General features: G+C 35.4%; 1 protein-coding gene across 1 annotated transcript in view; it reads left to right on the forward strand.

The window, feature by feature from the left end:
• Positions 1 to 1,729: 1,729 nt before the first annotated feature.
• LOC136028101 (uncharacterized) overlaps positions 1,730 to 18,285 on the forward strand; it is a 54,781-nt gene continuing 38,225 nt past the window's right edge. The window contains exon 1 of the mRNA XM_065705726.1: positions 1,730 to 1,808. Within this exon, the coding sequence (XP_065561798.1) occupies positions 1,806 to 1,808 (3 nt within the window). The 5' untranslated portion in view covers positions 1,730 to 1,805. The remainder of the gene's footprint in view (positions 1,809 to 18,285) is intronic.

The following is an 18,285-nucleotide window of genomic DNA, read 5'->3' on the forward strand; positions in this document are numbered from 1 at the left end:
TAGTGGTGAAATTTATGTAGTTCCCAGGGAAGAGGATGTAATTTGCACACTTTACCTAAATTATTCACATATAGTATTTGTTGTTGGGAAATGTAAGGAGATTTTCGGTTTAATTTTCTGCGGGAAGGGGGACATTTTCCACAGGCTGAATTTTCTGGGGGAAGGAAAGTCTCCGGTAATGTTATTCAGGAGAAGGGAAAGGAATTTCCCGGCATGGTTTGAAAAGCAATCAGAGATTAAATAAAAAGAAGGGTTGTGTTAAAGTTTGACTTTTTATCCTGATTCTTTAGAAAATATTACTCAAACACTAGAGCCCGTGATTTCGAATGGGAAATATTTTTAAAGAGTTTTAAGACTTTAGAGCATAGAGTGATGGTTAATGAAGGGACGGTCCCTCTTTATATACAGAATAATTTATATTAATTCGAAGTTTTAATGTTGCTCCCTACTCTCAGTTGAAAAAACTTGCTTGTTTTCCTATTTCAAGATAAAAGCCTGAGTTGCTGACCATAGCGAGCATAAGGAAATGATGTGAGGCTATATTTGTGAACGGTGAATGCCTCATTAGCCAACCATTGCGATTCAAGGAAAGCGGCATCATGTACTGGTGTACGAAAAGAGGCAACACAATGAAGAGAAGCAATTCATATACATATGTATATGTAAGTATATTTCTGCATGTTACCAGATATATCTTCACTTTTGAAAGAAACAGGATCGGCAATTTCTTTTAATTGTAGAAGCACGTTTCTTAAACGATGCCCTTCTTGCATCTCAAAGGAACGATAATCGTTCGATATGAAAGCTCTCAGTTATGTTAAGTATGTTATTTGGACTTGGAGGCACTAGTAAGTTTTGCGAACATCAATTAAAGCTTGCTGTAATCTATGTAACTTATTTTATTTGGTAAAGCTGATGAAGACTAGTGTAGATTTCTTTTGTTTCTAATTGGGTCTTTTTAAGATATGTTATTTTTAACTTTACCAGTTTTGCTTAGCTGTAAAAAAAAATAAATAAACCAACAAACTGTTTTGAATTAAACACATTACCAACAAATCTAAGATTTCCAAATTGGTGTTTTGCAATATGAACTATTATTGTAAGTACCCTTTTTATTCAGCACTAAAAACATTTTAAATAGATCAAAACACTGCCTCTTTTGTATTCGACAAATATTAATAAATTGCAACTAGCTGTTTGTATTAAATAGTTACTTACTTGTCAAATTAAGTGGATCCAGGTTTTCAAAAGAGACTCAATATTTAATGGATTTGTCACTTTATTTAGATTTAAATGGGATTTGGATAAGCAAGTACGACAGGCAGGTAAGTTCCAATTCATCACTAACTCTATAAAAAAGGCAAAACTTTTCATAAAGGTCTTTTCTTTCATGAGTCTTGCCGTTGTTTGGTGAGCGCCGCTCAGCGTTTTGGAAAACTCTTTTTGATATTATGCGCCACCACCGAGCTTAATGAGAGCTACTGACAATAATCAGTGAGTTTCGGAAAACTAATGACTGTGTAGTCCTGTATTGTTATTATTAGTTTTGCCACAAACATTTAATACTACGCGCTTTACTGAGCCAGACTGAATGTTATACCGTAAAGAATTGACTTGATTCGCATGTGACGCGAAAATGGTTGTGGGTCCTTAAATAATAAAAGCTATTTTGGCTGCATGTTTTGACGCATTATAGATGACGCAGTTACACAGTTATAGATGGCTATTATTTGAAATAGCAATTTAGCGGGAAATCTTAACAGCATTTTTTAAATTTATGTGGGCACTATTTAAACTTTTGGGATATGGTAAGAGAATAACCTATTAAACCAGGCATTAGTGCCGCTTATTGTACATTTACCTCAGCATGACTACAGAGATTATCTATGGGTTTTTAATTTTACCAGGTTATCTACCTGAACAAGTTTTAGGCCTACAAGACAGAGTTGAAGTAAGGTTTTTCTCAGGGAGGCAAATGTAGACTTTGGCGCCCCTGCTACACCATCAAAACTATAAATGTTATAATTTCTGCCTGTAAATAGTACAATTTAAGCTTATTTTCCCAACCTCAGGCATGCCATCCAGGGTAATCCCCACCCCCCTAGATCCAGCCCTGTCACAAGAATCCAAATTGAAAAAAATGCTTGCACTAGGAGAATGAAAATTTCAGGAATGAAATCAAAGCCTAAATTATACAGATTTATTTCTTACAAAAAATATACTGGCCTACAAATTATAAGCTAAGCCTAAATGCAAGTCAAATTAAAGCATTATCTCAAAGGACAGGAGTAGCCTAGGATAGCCTACTATGACCCCCTATAGGGTAGGTTAGGGTAAAATTTTAGCTGATTGACTTCTTGCTATCTCAGAAAGGGGTTAGGTTAGGAAAATTAAATGGTAAAATTCTAGTTAATTGACTTCTTGCTATCTTGGAAAGGGTTTAGGTTAAGAAAATGAAACTTTCAGGGATGGGTCTACCTTAAATTGCATTGTCGGGCAAAATAAGGATTAAATCCTATAGAATTGCTGGTTAGTAATGATGATGGTTACACATCTCAACAGCATCCCACTAAGTTTGCCACAGCTTTGATAACCATTCTCCATCAACAGCTCTTTTAAAGGCAGCAGTACTGGGGCCAGATCACTTCTTTGGTGAGAGAATTCCACAAACTCACTATTCTATAAGTGAAGAAGTTGTTATATAGTCTAGTGGCAGCACTCTTCTGATATAGTTTCCAACTATGCCCTCTAGTTCTGGCAGACTGGTCAAGTTGAAAAAAAGCTTATTTAAAAGAGAGTTATAATTCAGGAGCTTGTGCATCATAATAATATCACCCCTTTTATGCCTGTCTGAATAAACTCCAAATTAGGCCTGACCAATGCCTTATATAATTTAGTCATCACCATAGGTGACCTACTAGTGATTGTTCTTTTTATAGTGCCAAGGTTTGGAGTGCTTTGCTACAGCTGTCTGTGTGTATATAGTGAATTTTAATTCTTTATCAACTATGACCCCCAAGTCTCTCTCCACTTCAGACAAGATAATAGTCTGTCTCAAGCTGTCCATTCCTAACATATGATAAGGGCATTTCTCATTTTTCTTTCCAAAGTGGATTGTTTGACATTTATTTACATTGAATTCAAGCCTCCACAAAGTTGCCCAATGGGAAAGTACCCACAGGTCATTCTGCATAGAGGCTCTCTTATTGGATATATTGACAGGTCCAATGAGTTTAGAGTCATCAGCATAAAGACTTATTTTATTTTTGACTGTGGTTGGTGCATCGTTAATATAAATGTTGAAGATGGTTCCCTGGGGCACTCCACTTAATACTTTCACCTCTTCTGAAAAGAATACCTGTCCATTTTTTCCAAATATTTTCACCCTTTGCTTTCTCCAAGGTTCTCCAGGTTTTCCCATTTTTTCCAAATATTTTCACCCTTTGCTTTCTATGAAGGCTTTTGCAAAATCCCATAGAACCAAGTCAACAGGGATTGCTTGATCTAGATGCTCAGTTACATAATCATATGCATCAGTCAAATTAGTTTCAACCAAGCATCCATGTCTAAAGCCATGCTGACTATCATTGAGCAGCTTGTTGGTGGTCAGGTGTTTGACAATGTGAGTATTCATGATTCCTACTAAGATCTTACCAGTTACAGATGTAAGACTAATGGGTCAGTAATTGGAAATTCTATTGCAGCTACCCCATTTGTGTACAGGTGTAACATTAGCATTCCACCAGTCTTGAGGAATCCACTTATTTCAAGAGACTTCTGAAACATATTTGTAAGGGGAAGGGCTATATCTGCATGAGCTTCTTTCAATAATTGTGGGTGAACCTCATCAGGACCAACTGATTTGTTAGGATTAAGCAGCTTCAGATGACTCTACACAAGAGGCAACCACAGTTATCTTTTGCATAGGTTCCTCAATAGAATATTCTGGTGCCTCTGGTAAGGTGGCATTTTCTGGAGGTGTGAACACTGACTTAAATTGTCTACTCAATTCAGCTGCTATATCTTTTGGGGTACTAACTATATTGCCATTCACAAGTAGTTCCATAACTGAGTATCTCCCTGGACTCCAAGCTGAAGTATACTTCCAAAATTTCTTAGGATTAGATTTTGAATCCAATGCCAATCCCTCTTCATATTCTCTCATAAGTTTTCTCATGAGATACCTAATTTTATTCCAGGTTTGTTTAAATTTCTCATAGTTTTCATGGGAGGGGTTACTTTTATATTTGCTCTAATACTTCTTCTTTTTATGTACAGCTTGCTTGACATCACAAGTGATAAATGGTAGGGTTTTGAGTCTTCTGTTCCAGGAAATGACTATGTTTTTCTGTTCCTTTAATTAAAACCCTTTTCATTTCAAGCCAAGCTTCCTCCATATTCTTATCATCAATGAATGACCAATCCTGGTGTGCCAACTCCTGTCTGACCTGGTTGTAATTTGTATACACATGCTTAATCCAATTATCCTTTTGTTGGTACAACCTAAGCCTACAAGTAATTGCAACATGGTCACTTGCTCCAAATGGTGGTTCTGAGTTGACACTAATGAGCATCTCATGGTCATTAATAAACAGAAGGTCTATTAGGTTTGGGTTCTGCCCACTTCTATACCTGGTCAGAAAATCAATTGCTTAGTATAGCAAATGTTCATGAAGGCACTCCAGAAGTGGGCAATTTGAGTTTTCAACCCCTTCTGCAACAGTAAACCCATCAATCCCCTATAGTTCCAGTAAATTCAAATTTCCAACAATAAGAACATTCTTATAATATTGCTTCATGCCATTATTAATAGGATATGCAATTGCTAGAAGGGAACTTGTCTGACAAGGGGAGCTGGGACTTCTATAAAAACAGCCTATGACTACAGGGAGACTTTGCTGCAGAATCATTATCCATATTTGCTCAACCCAAGGTTTGTAATCTGAATTTACTGTAGGAGCTCTTACCTGGAGTGGAGATCTGATGTAGACTGCTATCCTTCTACCATTTGGCTTTGACAGATTGGTGAGTAGCTCAAATCTAGGCACTTGAATTTGTGTATCAGTAATAGCAAATGCAGTATGTTTAGGTTTCACCTTAGTGAAGGCAAAAACACTTACTTCATGCCTTGTTGACATCACCAACTTAATTTCATTCATCTATGTGGTAATACAGTCTACATTGCTATATAGTACCATAAGTCCTTCAATAATAGTATTGTTGTCATTAGCTTTGCTTGATCCAGAATCACATGATTTAAAAGAAATGGTATCCAAGATGGGCTCATAATTTCTGGTATCCAATCTAGCACTAACATATGATTCAGTTTCTGTATATTTCATAGAGCCAACTTCACTAGTACTATCACAAATGGAAACACTACTTATAGAACTATTTACAAGTCTGGAAGGGGTACCAGATACATCTATGATTCCATGACATTCTCCTGCAATGATGACTGATGCATCACAAGGGTCTGGCAGTTTTTTGACACAATCCTATTTCCTCTGATTAATATGTCCACTTCCCCATTCAATCTTCTCTTATGCAGTTCTTCATACAATCTTTGTCTTTTTTCAAAGACAAAAAGTGTTTTTTTTTCTAGTCTGTGAACATTCATGACAGTAACATCAGGGATTCCATAATCATTAGCCAAATAATCACATACAAATCAGGCATCATCAGTTTGTGGAGGAACTCCAAAGACCACTATATTAAGTTTTCTTTTTTGTCTTTCATGATCCTTAGCAATCATTGCCTTTATGCAATTTTCGAACTGTTCATCTAAAGCTTCTCTCAGTGTAGCTACTTTGATGGTACTAAATCTTTTAAGGCGTTATTATCCTTTGCTATTCTTGAGGATTGCTCAAGAGTATGAATCCTATCTTCTATTGCCTTAAACTGAGTGTCAATTTCTGCTTTAAGTTCATCTTTAAAGCTAGCAAAAGAGTCCTTAATCTTAACATCTAGGGTCATTGCTGCATTCTCAAAACCACTAAGAGAGTTCTTAATAGATGCATCAACAACTTGTGTAATCTTGGAGGCATTAACATTGCTCGCTTGGGCGTTTCTCTTGCACATTGGGCATTTCCATTGACAACCCAATTCCATTGACAGAATTTCACATATGTTAATATTTTGGCATCACCATCATCACTGACACAGGCTACAGTATGTCCTGGGAAGGTATTTTAAAGTACCTACCTCCACCCCTTCTCCCTCTAGAGGGTCCTGAAATTTGCCTACATGACAGGTCTATTACCTATTGAAATTTTTGATGAAACAATCTTTACCCTAATTTTCAGTTACCAGTTGCTTTCTCTGCCTTTAGTTCTGAAAATGCAATTCCTGTTATTTGAGTAGAATTTTAAGCCATATCAATGTTTTCTTTTTATTTAGGAAATGTATTTGCATATCTTTAAAATCTTATAAAATGGAATTGAGCAAAGTTATGAAGCTGAAAACAATTTTTTGTACTTCAATTAAGCAGAAGATCTATTTTGCAAGGTTTCACTTTTATAACACACATATTTTTAAAGGTCATCAAAGGTCAGGACCCTCTAGAGGGAGAAGGAGTGGAGGTAGTTGCTTCAAAATACCTTCCCAGAACATACTTTAGTCTGTAGATTCATCCCTAAAAGTTTCATTTTCCTAACTTAAACCCTTTCTGAGATAGCAAGAAGTCAATTAACTAGAATTTTACCAAATTAAACCCCTTTAATTTGTTAATAAAAATTTCTATAGTGAAAATTCTTATATGAAAATTTGTTAATGAAAATTTCTAGGTTATGAAAATTTCAGTCACTAGCAAGATAGCAAGAAGTCACTCAACTAGAATTTTACCTTTATTTGTTTTCACTGTTTTATAAATTGACTTATCCCCATTTGAACATTGTTTTTGTTCATCATAGAAAGGCAGTGTGGTCTTGGAAAAAAATACCTAATTTAAGGTATTAGTCAACATACAAACACATGCTGGTCTAGACTATGAATATCCTTTTATTGTAAGTATTCAAGGAGACAATCACTGATAGGTGAGATATCAGGGTATCACTAGAAATCTAGGGCTGTTTTGATAGAAACATGCCAATAATTTGAAAGCAGGCTAGGCTTAATATCCTGCCATAAGCCTATCCTAGATTCCATATTTCATGCTCTTTCTAACTAGCAGAAACACATTTTCATAGTAAATCATTTTTAAATCATTTATAGTATTATTTATCAGTGTTTGTTGTAGTTGTTATTTTTCATAGATAATATGAAAAAAACTTCGTTTTCTTAAAGAGTTAAAGAGGCTGCGTCCCAAAGTCGAACCTTAAAACGTACAGGAATTAGAAGAGGCAGTTGGGGGGCTGCCGCCCCCCAAACCCCCAGCTTTTAAAGACTCTTTTGTACAGGTTTTTTTTTTTTTTGGGGGGGGGACTTCATTGTTACTAATTACTAGTTTCGGCGCAATGGTTCTCCTGTCCTCTTGTGTTTAACATTTTTCGAAGTTATTCCATTATTCATTCATTTCAATTTTTTGTTAATTAAAAGAGGGCCTTTCCGAAGCCAAGAGCTGGGGGTTAGCAAAAAAACAAAAAACCTGTACAAAAGAGTCTTTAAAAGCTGGGGGTTTGGGGGGCGGCAGCCCCCCAACTGCCTCTTCTAATTCCTGTACGTTTTAAGGTTCGACTTTGGGACGCAGCCTCTTTAACTCTTTAAAAAAACGAAGTTTTTTTCATATTATTTCTGTACGTTTTTCTACAATCCATGGTGGATGTAATTTAATAATTCCTGTACTCCTCGTCTCTCAAATGATAAGCTGTCCAGGTGTTATCAAAATTTTTTTGATGTTGTGAAAAAAAAACCGCCCGTAAGGGACTTGAACCCTTGACCCGAGGATTAAAAGTCTCACGCTCTACCAACTGAGCTAATAACTTGCATGTGTGTAAATATAACTTCTCAATAGCTTTTAAAAATTTCAAATTAACATGGGCTCTTATGGAGAGAAATCCGTTAATTAAATAGCTAATGGGTGGTTTCTGGAAAACAGGGAAGGAGTTATCGGATCAAGCTGAAATTTCGCGGATAAGCTCCTGGGCCCTAGGGGACCTTAACTTGTGAATTTCAGCCCGATCGGACAACGTTAAAGGGGGGCTTGGGTTGACAGGTCGAAACTTTCGGCCAGATTTTCCCCATGAAGAAAAAGTTGGAGGGGGATGAAATTTTGCAGGTTTCTTAGTTGGAGCTCGGGCTACGAAATGCATCCCTCTCCATCCGTCTGCGACCACTGGAACCGAAGATCGCTTAACATTGTCGTGTGTCGCCTCTTTATAGAGGCACGAGTGTGCCTCCTTGATATGTTTGTGTGTATTATGTTGTCAGTATTTTCATAAATTCTTTTTGTTATGTTCAGTGCAACAAGCTTGAAAGCTTACCATATTTGGTATTAATAAACAAATAAAAATGTAATTTCCCCAGAAAGTTATACTGACTTACGAAAAAGTATAAAAAAAGGATCAAGTGATATTTTCACTCTCATCCTAGCTAAATTATGTTATACACTGTAACTCTAGCAAAAGATTGGTACTTGTGTATTATAAACCAAACATTCAAGTATATGCTGTGTAAAATTTGAGAACAAACTGGTTTCTTTGTCAGTTTATTTCAGCTTAGTGCGAGAGAAAACAAAGACAAGTGACAGAATAGATGGGAAATATATAATTTGGGCGATATATTTGCAAATTAGGGGGGGGGGGTAAAGTATTTTGAACAGTTTGATGTTAGAAAACAATTCTCACTGCATTAAAGTAATTTGTCCTATTCATGCTAATAATGCTGCTGCTGTTAACATAGGAAATGAAGTTAGTAGCTGGTTTTGTATTAAATCAGGAGTTGAGCAGGGTTGTGTTTGTATCCCCATTTATATAAATCATTTTGATGGGCATTGTCTTAAGGATCACAGAAAAGGCAATGGGACAACATGGACTCAAATGGGGAAGTAAATTTTCCTGGACTTTGATTATGCTGATGATTTAAGCATTGGAGAGGAAAGTATGAGCAAAAGGAATGAACTTTTAGAGGTTTACAAATGGAGGGTGCTAGAGTAGGTTGGAAAATTACTGTTACAAAGACTGAGTTGTTAATGCTAGGAATAGGTGAAGATGAAAAGGTGACATTGGGCAATGAAAAGGTTGATCAAGTGGACAACTTCACTTACCTTGGTAGTATTATTAGTAATGATGGTGGGTACAGTGAAGATGTTAAAAGTAGAACAGCAAGGCCCGTGGTATTTTTTCATAAATAGCAACAAAAACCATACTGCCTTTCCATCACAAACATCAAAAACAAGAGGAACAATAGGGAATTCTTTTTGTAAGGCAGTGGAAATCTAATTTGAATGCATATTTTGGCCCTATGTCCAAGGACTGTCCTCAGCAGAACATAAATATATAAAAGAAGAAAACTTACAACAACATATGACCAATAAAAGTAAAATGAAAATTTTATAAAACAGTCTCAACATCCTTACTTCAGCAAAGTTCAACCAGGACTGATAAATAAAGTGAGATGAAACAAGGCAATTCACTGAAATGAAATAAGAATACTTAAAACAAGTTTTTAGTACTAATCCCGAAGTTCTATTTGAGACTAGTTCTGTGTTAATATCTACTGTTTTTTTAAAATATTTTGTAAGGTTGTTTTTAATTAAATTTGTTTATAGAGCATTTAGTGAAAATTCCCCAAAGCCCTATTTAAGGAAATATTATTATTAATCTTAAGTCTGATTTCAATTGCTTCTTGAACTACCTGCTTTATGCCTAGATCATTGCTAATAAGTGCAGATTCTTCAAAAAGTATTTTGTGGCTAGGATTTTCAAATACATGGCTGCTTAAAGCAGAATCAAAAGAAACAGAAGTGATATTAGAATTTAAAGCTTTGGTGATATCATCTTTATGCTGTTGTAGGTGTTTCTCTAAATTCTGGTGAGTTCTACCTACATAGTATTTTCCACAGTTGCATGGTATTTGGTAGACCCCTCTGTTGAGTAACTGCGGCTTTATCTTTACCAGAATTTAGGAAATGTATGGTTTTGCGATTTTTGGGATGTATGAGAGTATCAGGATTCTCACATGGTAAAATACCATTGATTTTCTGGGAGTATCTTTTCAGTCTATGATTAATTGTGTTGTTAATAAATAAAATAGGATACCCATTTCCAAAAACCATGCCCCTGATAAAATTTATTTCTGCTGTGATGTAGGAATCAACAAATGTTTAGGGCATGATTGACAAGAAAGATTATAACAACTTTTTTAACTTGTGGGGGGGTGATTTGATTTAAAATGTAAATATTTATTGTTTTGTGCTGGTTTTCTGTAAATTGTAAATTGAGTTTATCTAAGCTATGAATAATTAACGCATCTGGAAATGATATTTTATTTGCGAATTCAAATTCTTAGGTATACTGTAAATTTATTTATATGTATTAAGGTGATCTAAAAAACCCTTAAGTTCATTTTCCCCATAATTCCAAAGTGAAATTGCATAATCCATGTAATATCCCCAAAAGAAATGTTTCAAGAAACATGAAGTTGATGCCCAATTTTCAATAAGTTCTACATAAATATTTGCCAGTAACCCAGAGATGATTACATCAATCTGTAAACTGTTAATTTGCTGGTAAATAGAATTACAGAATTGGAAATACATTGAATACTTGTTACAGAATTTAACCAAGGTCATTAAGACCTTGCAATCTATTCTCGCTGCTCAGACTTCTATTGAATGATAATTTTTGTTTATTTTTTCTAATAATTGCTCAGATACTACTACATTAATATTTGTATACATAGAAACAGTGTCAAAACTTCTTATAATTGTATTTTCTGAGATACTTATGTTTTTGAGTTCTTCAACTAAATCTACAGAATTATGAATCTACATATGAATCATTTTTCAGAATAAAGCAAAGGTTTGAAGGCAAAGATTTTTCTTCTTTTATTCATTTATGTTTTGCTAAGGACAGCTCTTGGACGTAGGGCCAGAATATTCATTCAAATCAGATTTCCACTGTCTTAAAAAAAAATAATTCCCTATTGTTCTTCTTGTTTGTGATGTTAGTGTTTTTCCACAGTTGAAAAAAAAAGTTGGGACGAATAGTATCTATGAACGAAGATTAGAATATTGGAAGTTACAGTGGTTACAATGGTTAATTATGGTGCTGAAGCTTTGGCACTCCAAAAAAGAGCATGATTTAATATATATTTTCCAGAGAAATTGTCTGTGGATTGTTATGGGTACCTGTGGATTGTAATAGGCTGTGCAAAATTTGTGGTTCAATCCTGCTTTTTATGGCTACAATGAGAGAAAAGATGAGGGTACATTCTTTGGATGAAGGATGACTGATTGTCAAAGATTGTCCTTTTTGGACAACGGTCTAGGGCTAAACAGAAAGCAGGTTGTCCTTGGTTGGGTTAGAAGGATGTTGTAAGGAAAGACTTGAGGGAAACGAGAATTTTGTGGGGGGTGCAAAAAGGGATGCTTTGAATAGACTGGAATGGAGGATGAGCATGAATTGCTGTGTGGTCCTCAGGCAGCCTGGTGCTGTGTTGAGTTGTTTGTAGTAGTTGTAGGGAAGACTAATAATTGAAGGGTATTCAGTTTTTGTTACTGCAATGTTTTTTTTTTTACCAAAGGGAAAATGAATGTACACAATTATTTCCACTTTGAAAGAAGTATTGTAATAGGAAAGGTGTGGAACCATTTGATTCTTCATTTAACACTTTTTCAAGATTTAACTTCCAGTACTGTTAACAATTGCACTTTAGCCCCCCCCCCCCTCCAAGGGGTCAGCTATGGTCTTAGGCCAGTGAGGGGTTAAAATATTGTTAAAAGTATCTAAATGCAAATACACAATACTTGGTTTTAGTATTTCAAATACATAGTTTAAAATTTATTTTGTATTCAAATACTAAATACATATTGTAATACCCAAATACATCCATCAGAATACTCTGTAGAATTTAAACGAAAAAAGGGAAGAATTTAATTACATTGACTTCAAATTCACTTTTCAAAAACTCTCAAATCAACTATCTTCTATTTACAGTATCCTATATGTAAAAGTGGTTTTTATCAAATCTTCTATTAGCCAAAATACAACATTTAAACTTAAAAGCACAGATTTAGAGACTGCAGACCATTTGGTAAGGCAAAGTTTAGTAGTTGCTAGAATTTAAATTTCGGTTTTATTAAAAGGTATAAGTAATCTAGATTAATTAAAACTGTTACAAGGGGACAAAAGGGTGGTACATAATATCTTATTGCTGAGATGTCAAATCAATTCCACAAGGAAACAAGAGCTTTTACACCTACAGCAATAAGAAGTCACACTTGGTAAAATATTAAGTATACTCAATTCATTTATGCTAAATTAGGTGATAATGTTGGAGAATGAGATATGGAACTCTCATCTGACCAAATAGGTAAATATGTTCCAATATTTCTTAGACGAATGTTGGCTGGCACACTAAAAGCTGTCTTTGTTCTTTTTATGTTCTAATTTTGTCAGCCCCTACTCTAGTATCAGAATGCAGGCGTCTTTGGGTTGTCTCCGTTGGCATCTTTATAGATAGATGTATTAAACCCCTGGCTAAACTTGTTCTAAACTACATTGGTCAAATCTTTGTTTTCTCCAGTTTCATTGCTTGATAAGAAGCATAAGGATTTGTTGCAATCATATCCAGGAGACCAAAAAACAACCCATGCCACCACATACAACACTTTTAAGTTTGCCCCAAAAATTCCATGCAACATTTCAGCATGATGAACTCCTCCTGTATATAAGTTATAGCTGCTGAACATTTTTCAGACAAGATATGGTTGATATACTTCCATCCTTGTTCTTCCTTGTTATTATTGTCTGCTCAGTTGAAGGCCAAAAAGGCACTTTTGTTGTCTCTCCTCCTGATAGTACCAATGTCTTGCTGGGAAGTTTACTTTTTTCTTAATCTTCTTGTTCTTGATATACTAGGTCCTTCTTCTTTCTTTCCTTGATAGATTTGAAATTAAAAAAAATGTAACTAGACATAAAAGCAATTCATCAAATTTTGTATCCTTGCTTTACTGGCCTCTTAGTCTATGTTGCTTCATGCTTGATCTTCCCTTGACTGGGACATGTGCATCATCATAGCTCTCCAGTACATTTTCAAATCTGGGAGTGTGTGAAGCAACACAATTATGCTGATGCCTAAGAAACCCAAGAGCTCAGCTGTAATTAGAACTTTGAAGGTCTTGGTAGAGGGTAATTTCCCCAAATTTTCCTGAGAGTATAGATTAGTTTTCTCAGCAATCCATTCCATTGTCTGCCTGTTCCCCAACTGACGGCAGAAGGCAGATATGTTGCACATATCAAAAAGGTCATGTTTCAGTGCTTAGCTAAGCTACTTGCAGCAGGACCAAACGCAGTCCTTTTTTTCTCATAGTTGAGCCTTCCAAAATTCTTTTCTTCCATTTGGAAACAGGCTTGTCAAACAAAAAATTCTCATTTACAGTTTTTCTAACAATGAAAGAAATAGAAGTGGTAGCCAAAGGTCTGACACCTTTTGTGGTAAGCTTTGCAGGGCTCACTACAGTTATTAAAAAACTGAAAGTTCTAGTGTTTTTTGAATAGACTGAAAGTGTTAGGAAGGGAAGCAGTCTTCCTCCCTCCCCTTCTTTCCCTTGCAGTACTCATGTAATTCCCGTGAATGGGAGTCAAAACTTTGAGATAGACATTCCACTTAAATGATTGAAATTGGCAAAAAATGTGCTTTTGGAGGGGTGTAACTTACTGCCCTAGGGCAATAAATCCAAGTTATGCAGTTAGCCCAATACTAACAGATACATTCCAGTAGAAAAGGTGGGCATGTTGTAGACCTATCTGGTCCTAGGACCAGGATCTTTCAAGAAATTCAAATATGTAGGATTTGAGGTACAAATTGGACATGCTATCTTCCATCTCCTTAAGCCTCAATTTTTTGACATAAATATAGATGTGTTCCACCTTTTCTTAGACCAAAATTATGCACAGATTCTCATTATCAAGGCAAAAATAGCTAATTTCAGACTGCAGTGGTGATACAGCTGAAAAGCAGGTTAAGTCATGAAGCAGTACAAAAACGAGATAAGTCCAAGCTATGGACTGACTCTGCACAGAAACAATCTAAAAGTTGATTCAGTGCAAAAGTGAACAAAGCCCTGACTTGGCCTGAAACGGTAGTTATAATTCCAAGCTGTGGAATTTTGTTAATGTGACACAACACGACACTTATTTAATATGCATGGCTGCAGAACCAAAATGGGTGGATTTCCCATTTTTAGTTTTCTAATTGAAGAACATACAATTCTAAATTGGTCCAACTTGTAAAACAACAAAATCCAACCTTATTCCCTAATGGGCTGCACCTGCATTTAGAAGGTAAGCGCAAAGGAAAAACATAGATGCCTCTGTAGCCTAAAGAAGCTTTCTGTACTTTTTTTTTTAAATCGGTTGAATAAAAAAGTTTTTTGAAAATTTGCTTTATATAACTGGAAGTGTCTATAACACCTAGCCAATATCATGAATACATAAATTCTGAAATCACACTGGCTAAGAATGACAACAGGAGAAAAAGTTGGGCTAGGAAATAACAAGATAGTTCCCTGTCAGCAAAACAAGAAAAACAATGCAAATAGTTTGGCTGAAACTTCTAGTCAGCTCTGCTCAGTGCAAAATAAATGAAAAAGGTAGATGAAAGTCCACAAAGTGAAATGAAAAGACAAACCTGAAAAAAAAATTAGAACTAAGAGTCACCATCTCCCTGATAGTATAAGTCACCTTATCATACAAAGCATAATTGAAGCCAATATTTCTCTAGAGTTCTTTTACAATCAGAGTCCAGTTGGTTTATGATTGTTGCAAGAGATGATCGAGACCCTGTTTTGTCTAATGGCAAGCGATCAAGTTTAAACTTTCAGGAAAAGTTTGCTTTGAGAGGAGGATAATAAAACTTATAATTTAATGCTAGGAGAATGGGGGCAATTTTTTTTCTCTCTGGTCTTTAAAAATAGCATGTCCCAGACTAATTTTTTATGCCTGTTGTCCAACAGGCTCCCTGACTAGTCAATTCAGATTTACTTTGGCACAGATGGAATTTTGGAAATTTGTTGTACCTTTGACTGGCACTTATGCTGTGATGTATTCGAGTGGAGGGAAAAATTTATTGAAACTGCAAAAGAGAAGAAATACATAAAGTTATAGGACTGTGTAGTTGCTAAAATCTGAGCCTACTCGCCTACCATGTTTATCTATTTCTGGCTCTATATTTTTATGGGAATGTACCGCGAGATCCCAGCTTTTTTCATGTAATTCCAGCAATATCTTGGCGAAAGCTTCAGGAAATGAGTTAGTTTGGTAGTCTTTGCATAAATTCTCTGTTTAAAATTCTCCACAAATGCATCCGAGGCAACGCTATAGCATTGCCTATAGTAAAGAGCCATAAGGTTTCAATGTATTCTTTTTTTTCCGGTTACTTTGTATCTATAGTCATTCCTTATGGTTGTATAAATTTCGAGGAGGCTCATTTGATTTGAAAATAAAAATTATAATTCTATTTTAGAGAGTCGAAAGACATCTGAGGGTAACAGTCCTCCTCCCACGCTCTTTTTCTCCAAATACAACCGATACAAATTTTGAGATAGCCATTTTGTTCAAAATAGTTAAAAGGTCAAATAGTTATTCCTCCTCAAAAATTTTGAGATATTAGTTTGGTTCAAAATAGTCAAAAGGTCAAATAACAATGCTTCCTTCGATACACCCCTCCTCACAGCTGCCGGAGCAAGGCTATGAAAATTTCTTATGCTAGTTGGCCATTGTTAGCATATAAGATTTTTATCTTATCAAACAGTTCGTGGTAACGAACTGTAGTAAGGAGCAACCCGGCTCAATAGTAACCAAAACTCTAAAAAATTGAATTTTGATATCAATAGCTACATCAAAAGAATCGCATTTTAATGCTGATTTTAAATATATAAGTTTCATCAAGTTTAGTCTTACCCATCAAAAGTTACGAGCCTGAGAAAATTTGCCTTATTTAAGAAAATAGGGAGAAACACCCCCTAAAAGTCGTAGGATCTTAACGAAAATGACACCATCAGATTCAGCGTATCAGAGAACCCTACTATAGAAGTTTCAAGCTCCTATCTACAAAAATGTGGAATTTTGTATTTTTTGCCAGAAGACAAATCACGGGTGCGTGTTTATTTGTTTTTTTTTTTTTTTTTTTTTTCTTTTCCCCAGGGGTCATCGTATCGACCAAGTGGTCCTAGAATGTTGCAAGAGGGCTCATTCTAACGGAAATGAAAAGTTCTAGTGCCCTTTTTAAGTGACCAAAAAAATTGGAGGGCATCTAGGCCCCCTCCCACGCTCATTTTTTTCCAAAGTCAATGGATCAAAATTTTGAGATAGCCATTTTGTTCATCATAGTCGAAAACCATATTAACTATGTCTTTGGGGGTTACTTACTCCCCCACAATCCCTGAGGGAGGGGCTGCAAGTTACCAACTTTGACCAGTGTTTACATATAGTAATGGTTATTGGGAAGTGTACAGACGTTTTCAGGGGGATTTTATTTTGTTTGGGGGTGGGGCTGAGGAGAGGGGGCTATTTTGGAGGATCTTTCCTTGGAGGAATCTGTCATGGGGGAAGAAAATTCAGTGAAAAGGGCGCAGGGTTCTCTAGCATTACTATAAGAAAACAATGAAAAATAAACATGAAAACGTTTTTTCAAATGAAAGGAAGAAGTAGCGTTGAAACTTAAAACGAACAGAGATAATTACGCATATGAGGGGTTCTAAAAATACTTTAGCACAAAGAGCGAGGTATTTAGGAGGAGATAAATACCTTGCTCTTTATGCTAAAGTATTTTTAGTAATTTCAACTATTTATTCTACGGCCTTTCTGATTCAGGGGTCATTCTTAAAGAATTGGGACAAAACTTACGATTTAGTGTAAAGAGCGAGGTATTAACGAGGGTACAAACCCCCTCGTATACATAATAAAAATATAAGGTTATGAAAGTTTGTTACGTAAGTTAATTCTTAAGTTACGTGTATTTTTTACTAATAAAAACGTTCATTAAAAATTAAAAGTTCTAGTTGCCTTTTTAAGTAACCGAAAAACTGGAGGGCAACTAGGCCTCCTTCTCCACCACTTATTTCTCAAAATCGTCTGATCAAAACTAAGAGAAAGGCATTTAGCCAAAAAAAGAATTAATATACAAGTTTCATTTTAATAATTTATGTGCGGAGAGCCAAAACCAAACATGCATTAATTCAAAAACGTTCAGAAATTAAATAAAAAAAAAAAACTAATTTTTTTAGCTGAAAGTAAGGAGCGACATTAAAACTTAAAACGAACAGAAATTACTCCGTATATGAAATGGGTTGTCCCCTCCGCAATCCCTCGCTCTTTACGCTGAAGTTTGACTCTTTGCCACAATTCTACTTTTTAAAACAATTAAAAGCTTTAGCATAAAGAGCGAGGGATTGCGGAGGGGACAACCCATTTCATATACGGAGTAATTTCTGTTCGTTTTAAGTTTTAATGTCGCTCCTTACTTTCAGCTAAAAAAAATTAGTTTTTTTTTTTATTTAATATGGCATAAGAATCTTATCTTATTATAGATAAGATATATTATCTTTATAGATAAAGATATATTATCTTTATCTTATTATAGCATAAGAATCTTATGCTAGTTGGCCATTGTTAGCATATAAGATTTTTCTGGGGTAAAAGGAGGCATGTTTGATCCTGGGTTTCGAAAAGGCTTAGGGTATTAAGGTGAAACTTTAAGGATGTATTAAGAGGGATGCCACACAAAATCAAAACTCACTATGTGTAAGCTTGTTGTCAAAAGGGTATATAAGCAGTATCTAAGAAACGCCTGAGGATATTAAGTTGAAATCTTCATGGTGTGTTGAGGGGACTGTTGAAGAGTGATTAGAGAGTAACCCTCCTTTCCCGTTTAGAGGTTTTCTGCCACCAATGCTCATCAAAATTTTGAAAAATCCTTTTTATTCAAAAATAGTCAAAGGGCCTATTAATGCCTCTGGGGATGTCAAACCCTTCACAGCCCTGGATCAAGGATTGTAACTTATGCAATTTTCCCATTGTTCACATGCCGAATTTATCATTAGGAAAAGCGGGAATGTTTGACTCTGGTAATGTGTATACCAGTATGTGGGTATGGGAGTAGGCTAAGGGTATTAAAATCAGACTT

The sequence above is a fragment of the Artemia franciscana genome, chromosome 6 (genome assembly GCF_032884065.1).
Source record: "Artemia franciscana chromosome 6, ASM3288406v1, whole genome shotgun sequence".
Taxonomy (NCBI): domain Eukaryota; kingdom Metazoa; phylum Arthropoda; class Branchiopoda; order Anostraca; family Artemiidae; genus Artemia; species Artemia franciscana.